At 30.3% G+C, this 7,931-nt stretch overlaps 1 protein-coding gene across 1 annotated transcript in view; it reads right to left on the minus strand.

Annotated features, from left to right (window-relative positions):
- Positions 1–4,636, minus strand: part of LOC119675566 — a 32,031-nt gene extending 27,395 nt beyond the window's left edge. The window contains exons 1-2 of the mRNA XM_038086772.1: positions 4,606–4,636; positions 4,313–4,414 (exon numbers count right to left, since the gene is read on the minus strand). Of these exons, the coding sequence (XP_037942700.1) occupies positions 4,313–4,414; positions 4,606–4,636 (133 nt within the window). The remainder of the gene's footprint in view (positions 1–4,312; positions 4,415–4,605) is intronic.
- Positions 4,637–7,931: the final 3,295 nt, after the last annotated feature.

Here is a 7,931-nt window from a genome sequence, read left to right on the forward strand (position 1 = left end):
ATATGATTAATTTTACACCAATAATGTCGCATATCACAAAAACCAATAATGTCGCATATATTTCCAATTTCCAAATGTCAATTGCAAGTGTCACACCCAATATATCGTTTTACATTATATATTTTATATTGTAGTAGTTTAAGTATTTAGAAAAAGTTGTGAATATATATATATATATATATATATCACCAAGTACCCCGAAAACTTTTATTTGAGCCTTAAAATATTGCTTTATAGTTTTTAATTAAAAGTTTAAATACATTGTATTTGTACTTTTAACATATTCTCCAAAACTTAGTCCTTACGCTTGGGAATACATGCATACATACACATGCATACATACATACCAACAACAGCCGAAAAATTGATATTGCTGACATACTTAACCCAATGCGCTGCCACATGGCACAATGCGCTCCAAAGGAATTTGAATGAGTCCTAAAAATGTGGCTAAAAACTTTGCATTTATTTCATTTCAGTTAAATTTTTGTTCTTTTCGGTCTTTTTATCCATTTTTAGCTATCGTGCAGTAAATTATCATATGCAAATCTGGGTCTATAATTTGGTTATATATTGTAATTTCGCTACCAACACACATCCATACCCGTATATTGCAGCCGTTTTCGAAGAAATAAGTGCTGCAATTTGTGCATATAAATTACTTTTGGCCTATTTTAGTTTAATTTGCATTGCTGCATTGCACAGATTTCTGACTAAATATATATTTTTATTATTGTTTGAAGTTGCAACAAATAATAGTAGATCTCCTTCCTGCTCCTCCTATTTTTAGACATGTGGCAAATGCAGTATGCAGCTTTCAGTGTTATTAAAATTTTATAAATTTAAAAACAGTCAAGCTTCCATAAGTCCAACTTCTATAACTCGAACCAAAAAACAGGTTTTAGAGTAAATTACATACAATTCTGTTTCCATAACTCGAACTTCTATAACTAGAATTTCTCTATAACTCGAATAAAAGTTTTGTTCCGTGCCGATAGGAAATTGGGAAAGTGCATTCTATAAGTCGAATTTTTGTTTCTAGTATGAATCCATTCTGGTGTTAGGCGAAGTCTCTTTTTCCGAACAAAATGTTTAATTTTTTTAATCGCTGGCAGCGTGGTTTAAAGTAAATAAAAAAACTTCCAATGTTACTCCCAACGGTTATATTGAGTTTGACAATGAAATGTGTATATGAAGCTTTCTTAAAGATGACGATATTATTGGGCATTATTGCTCTGAATTAGTTGATCCGATTGTAAGCGCAACGGAAAATGATGATAAGGGTTCCGTGGATGTAATTGTTTATCAACCTTCATTATGGTCTGAAATATCACCTTCATAAACTACGATAATCTGCTAATTCGGAATACAAATAATGCCTCGAAGATGAGGAACATACAATGCATATTCCTTGTGACTGCCCTTTGTGTTCTTTGTGACACCACATAGAAAAAACTTGTTTCATGTGGTATATCTGTCACCAGAACGGATTAAGAGCTCTTCTCTAGATTTGGTTCTAGACTTTGTTCACAAAGCTTTAAAAGGCTTTGTATAATCAATAGTGAAATTGGTACAATAAGACTCTCCTGGCCGCAATTTCAGTTGTCGGCCAATTTCACGTCAATAATTTTAATAAATAATATAATAACAATAATCATTTATGATACATTTCACCTACGTAGTATTGTAGAGTGAGAATACTACTATTTACATTGATTGTTTACTAATAGGTGATAGGCAATATCAAACACAGATGATACTAATAAGTTTTTGCATATTGTCCTTTTACTCTCACAAACTATTTTGAATCATTTCAATACTAATATCTTTACACGTTCTTTAATGTATAGAACAAGTCAATGTATGTGATAGATAAGAGGAGACAACTATACCGAACCTTTCATTAGGGCAGATTGTTTAAAACAAATAAATACGTTTATAAAGAGCACTAGAATTACTCAAAGACAGTTAAAAAAAAAATTAGTATTTTTATTTAGAATCCAAAAAAAAATTATCATCAAAATTTAATAAGAAGTTTATATAAAATAATATATATAATTATAGATCTATCGCTTTGAAATAGCTTGGCAGTCTGCTATCACTTTTGATATTAGAATATTAGATATTAATATAATTATAAAGTTTTGTTAGAGCAACAAATATCAGGTAGATTACAAAAATCAACGCTGACATCAACGCTTTATGATATCACTTATGCTATATAGATGCAAGATCTGTCGGCATCTGAAGACCCAAACAACAAGTTATATACAACTTTCACTGGTCCGGGAAGAAAAGTTGAATGAAGTATGGTGGGGTTGCGCAAATATAGCATAAACATAGTAATCAAATCTCTTTCGCGGTGTTAGAGAATAGAACCTGCAAAGGGTAAATCAAAAGTAGAAAGTAGCTATAGTGCGTAATTTAAAATTATTGATAATCTGATTTATTTTCAATATTTACAACTTTTTTGATTTGTAAATTTATCAATAACAATATGTAATGGTTAATCAATATACTAGGTGTATCAACGTTTTATTTAACTTCTTATCCAACCATCAATTATATATTAATTTTAATAGAAAAAGATGTGGGAATTTTCGAGGCAAACAATTCTTTAGTTTTCAATCAAATTGAATTCTTAGGCTAACCATAGTGCTATTTGGAACACCACAAAGCATTTTTTTATTTTACAATCAAATTGATTTCTTTGTTTAACCATACGCTGCTTACAATACCGCCAAATATCCATCATGAGTGTTATTTAAAAATACGGATTGATTTGTCAAATATCAAGAATTATATCATGTCAAATTTGACCATGAACTGACGTCTTAACACATAAAGCCGAGTTTTGACAATTTATATTGTTTATTCATAAACAAAGCTTGCAGCTACTGTATAATTATTTAGAACTAACGCACAAACCACAGCTATACAAATTAATTCAATAGTTGTAAATTATTGTTTTTTAAAATTTCAGTACTGTCATTTGTAAGAAATGTTTAAGTATTTTCTACTTGAACAGCAGACATGTATAGAGATCTAAGAATCGTCTCAGTGAAAAATATATCAAGGGCAGAGCCCTAAAATTATTCACAAAAGTAGATACATTGCCCCAACCCCGCCCTAACAAACCTTAAGTCAACCTCAGAACGCACAGGAAGATATGATCTGCTGATCTACGGTCCATCATCAGTTAGAAGATAAATAAATGATAATGATTCTAGTATAGTTAAAGCTACAACAACAATATATGTTGTTATGACACAAAAATTATTTTAAATTAGAAATGTTTTTTTATAATGAAACTAAGAAATTTATCAATATCTTTTTTACATTATTTTTTTATCTATTATTTACGAATAATTAAATACAAGAATTATTTCCAAGACCACTGATGATGGGTATTTGGCAATACTCGAAACAGCTGTATGGTCAGCCAAAAATTCAATTAATTAATAAAAATAAAATTTTTGTTGTTGTGTTTCACTACTGTTCGAAAAAATCTCTTCATCTTACCCAGTGTATTACCTGTTTACTTCTAATTTTCAAACTGATTTATTAAAACGAATTTTATTTTTCCACCATTCTTCTTCCTTTATTAGATTTAAATCATTTTTAAATTTTTACCTTAATGCTACTCCAACTTAGTCTATGCATTTTACTTGAAACCTTATGGCATTAGAAAAAAATTCAAAGTTAATTTCTGTCTTCCGCTGCTTGGTGCTTCTATTTTCCTCCTTGCGATTAACCACAACCATAGTAATTATAAGTGAAAGTCCTCGTATGCCGTACCTATAATTATTTTAATAGTTCAGCGCTACTTTCTCTATGAGATACCAGTTTCTACGGAACAGCCAGCAGCAGAGGGAATGCAAACAAAAAAGTGATAGGCACTAACTGGGTCAACACACTTTTTGCACTTCCCAAACTTTTGCGCTTGGTGTGGGTAGTTTCCCATGGCATGAGAAAAATTTAGATGCAAATAAAAAGCCGTACAGGCCAAAACTATTGAAAAGCATTAAAAGAAGCGAATAAATCTTAATGCTTGGCTCTGTTTGTGCACGTGGGTCGCTGGAACTGCAAAAGGAATTTTTACTTATAAAAGTTTTCATTGAATTTCAATGCATGCGCAGGTGAAATTGATGAAATTTAAAGAGAATTTATATTTTTTTTTAATTTTAATTTCAGTTGCATTTTAGTTTTTCATTCTGTGTGCATTCGTGTCTTTCCATTTTCACTTTCCGGTCAAGGTTCACTTTGTGCAAGTTTTTGACTATCAACTTTTTTATGCATTCCTGGTGGGTACCTTCTTTTCGCCTCTTTTGCGTTAAAGCGGTAAAGGCAAAACGACAGCCTTTCATTTGTTCCAAGAGTTTGCGGTGCACGCTCTTTTCAGCGCTGCTTTTATCTATACACCGTCAAATTGCATTAACCAAGGTTAGTTCAAATAGGTTAAACGTACATACCATAGTTAATAATAATAAAACAACAAATAAAAGCAACAAAAAACAAAAACAAAATATAACAGAAATTGAAACTGAAATTTAAAAATGGCATAAAGAAATAAAGCGGTTGCGGAAACGGAAGCACTGTATTTACCCGCACATTTAACATTAAAATCAACACCCATTTATGCTGGTACTGGAACTCATTCGTTTATAGAGCATGGCAGTAGTTGAAAGTCGATTTGAAGGGGTCTATTTTTATGGTACATTTATCTGGCAATGACTGCGTAATTCCTGTGCGGACAGGTGTATTTGCAACTGCATGGCTAACGATGTCATTTCATAATTTTACTAAAAGAATTTGATTTTGTTGAATTTGGTTTTTCAAAACTTAAACATCATTTTTTTTTTAAATATTGTCACTGATAGATAATATGGATATATTTCTAGCTAAAGACTGTGCACTAACAACAGTACGTGAAACGTCTTGTATAAGAGGCGTTAAGCGAACAAAGGTTAGCTTGCTAACTTAGTCAATGTTATTTCAGAAAAAAGAAAATACGGTCTTAAAATTTTACAAAGCTAATAACAATTTACTACTATTATTATGTAGGAAAATCTATAAATCCCAATATGCCTAGGTAGTTCGTATCGTTTTACTTAAGTTTTTATACTAAGGTGATACTTCGGTTTTTAACTATCGTTAACAACTTAGATGATTTGTATTGTTATATATATTTTGTAAAGCAATGAATTTGTCCGCTAGTTGGATGACTCTCTTTTTCTCTCATACCCATCTCCCAGGGAAGCGTAAGGCTTCGACCATTCTTTCATATCGGATTCTGTTACTTGATTCTTGACAGATATCATTCCTTGGAATAATTAGCTTCTCTTAGCTCTTTCTCAATTGTCCTCCTCCAAGTTCTAACTGGCGCACCAGGTCGACGGATGCCTTGTGGATTCGACCTCAGAGGTTGGAGTGCAGTGTTTTCATTGGGTCTGCGGTAGTCATGGCCTATTCGGCACCATTTACGTCTACATGTGTCAACAGTAGCATGTGATTGATTCGTGACGGCCCATAGGTTGGTGTTTGTAATGCGGTTTCAGAATGCCTTAAACAGAGAACATTTTTAAATATTTCAACACCCAATTTTCAGCAGCGGTATACACAAATATCTGAGAGACTGGTTATGTCAAAAGGATATCTCAACATGTACTGCTGTGTAAGAAACCTTATGATAATTTTTATACTTTTTCCCCCTACACCGAGCAATAAATTGTTTAAAACTACTTTGTAGGAGTTGATGAAACTTTTCAATTATTTTTGGTTTTTACTGTTCTGCCAGTGCTTATAAAATTAAGATTCTTCCCATCGCCAAAGTTTTCTTATAATGGGTAACGTCGTAAGACTACAAGAATGGCTCAGGTTCAATAAACTGATGTTGGGCTCTACGTTTGGAGAGTTGAATATAAAAAATGCTGAAAAATTAAAATAAATAATTTATCTAACAAATTCGTACCAAATACTTTTTGGGTTTTGTTTTGAACATTAGAATAGTGATAGAATAGTGATTTATGATTCAGCAACATCATTTACTAACAACTAATTAATATAGTTGAATAAATAAAAATGGTACTAATTAATTGAAATAACTTTATTATATTTGTTTTTTATTATTATAAGTGTTAGGAATTTTCAATTTCATTGAGTGATTATATATATCAAATTCATTACAAATATAGCGTTACGTCTAACAAATAACAAATTTGAAAATTATCAAAGGACATTAATATTATTCTTCTCTCCCCAATTAAGATTATTTCCTATCCAACATCATACCTATATCCAAATAGTCAGATATGTGATTCCTAGCAGACAAGAATTATTCAGTTTTAAAATCTTAAAAGAAATTTTTAACAATTTTCTGCAATTTTATTTAAATATTTAGTTATTATTTTATTACAAAAAATTGTAATAGATTGATGAGGATTATCGAAAAGTGTAAGCAGTAACGGAGCTTTTACGTTACATATGTTAAACAATAAGTGAAATTGAATAATCTATTACTTTATATAGTTTTCATAACATTTTTTGCAACCTTAAATGTTGAAATGTGATAAATTTATTCACAAATAATTTAATTTTCTTCTATATGTTGTAATTATAATTTATATTTCAAAACAATTTCATCAATCTGAAAAATTTAATCACAACATTTAAGTCTATAAACAAATAAACTATAAATAATTGCAACTAATTTCATGAGTATAATACTAATTAATTCGTAGTAGTCCGATACTAATCCAAGGTTTAAAATAATGTTGAACATGCAATTAAGTCTAAAATGCTTATCAAAGAGAGCTATTGTAACTGGCGAATATCCTCTGAAACATAAATATTGAGCATACTTAACTTAAAACAACAAATTTTGGTCTGGAGATAGATAGATTATTATCTACTTAACTTTTTAGTGTGTGGTACTTACTACTTATAGTACTATTCTTAGTTTGTCTTTATGATAAGTAATTTGCACTAGTGACAGAAATTGAGCAGTTGTTTGTTATTTGTGATATTAGTCTATATAGGTATTTCCAATTTTCCTAGTGATTTATGATATTTTATCACAAGGCATATACATATTACTGCAATTTTACAATTTCTTTACAATTAATAAAAATTAAAAATCCTGAACGGGAAAATAAGAACATTTATATCCCGGTAAAAGTATATGCAATTAGTAATGCACATCATCATCATCATCTGTGACTATACAGTCCATATAGGACCTAAGCCTGTTTAACAACGGTCTTCCATTCTTCTTTGTTTTTTTGTTTTTGTTTTCCATAGTAATGCACATAGGTATATGGACCATATTTATGTTTTACTTCTTTCTTTTAAGACCGTTACGTGTAATTTGTTTGAGTAGCAGCCTTCACACCAAATCTCATTTGAATCCAAAAAACTCGTGAACTCGTATTACTCGTGAACAGCGTTTTTTACTATTTTTACCATTCAATTTAAGACAGTTAACTGAAATTAAAATTTACTTCTATTAGTTGATATACTCGTATCTTTCAGAGAACATAGGCGTATTCTGTCCGAAGAAGAAGTGAAAATCTTATTAAACGGTAGCAATATTTATAAACTGTATAAATTTATGAAAAGTGTTTTGAGTTACAGAAAATTAATTATTGAAGAATTTATATAAATAATAATGTTAATATTATGCACCTTCTTTTGTATGCCAATCTGACACACAACAAATATGTTATTGTCAATTTAGATTTTAAGTAAAATCCTATAATTTTTGTAAGTGCTGTATGAATTTCTTTTATGAATCAATAAATAATAATAATAATAATACTCGTATCTGTTATATTTTGCATCATCTCTGGCAAACACTTTACAGTTGCTGTTACTAACAGTTTTCATGGTTGAATTAACGCACTCAATAAGACTTAATGATTGACCGCTGTGTG

The sequence above is a fragment of the Teleopsis dalmanni genome, chromosome 2, assembly GCF_002237135.1.
Source record: "Teleopsis dalmanni isolate 2A chromosome 2, ASM223713v2, whole genome shotgun sequence".
Classification (NCBI taxonomy): Eukaryota; Metazoa; Arthropoda; class Insecta; order Diptera; family Diopsidae; genus Teleopsis; species Teleopsis dalmanni.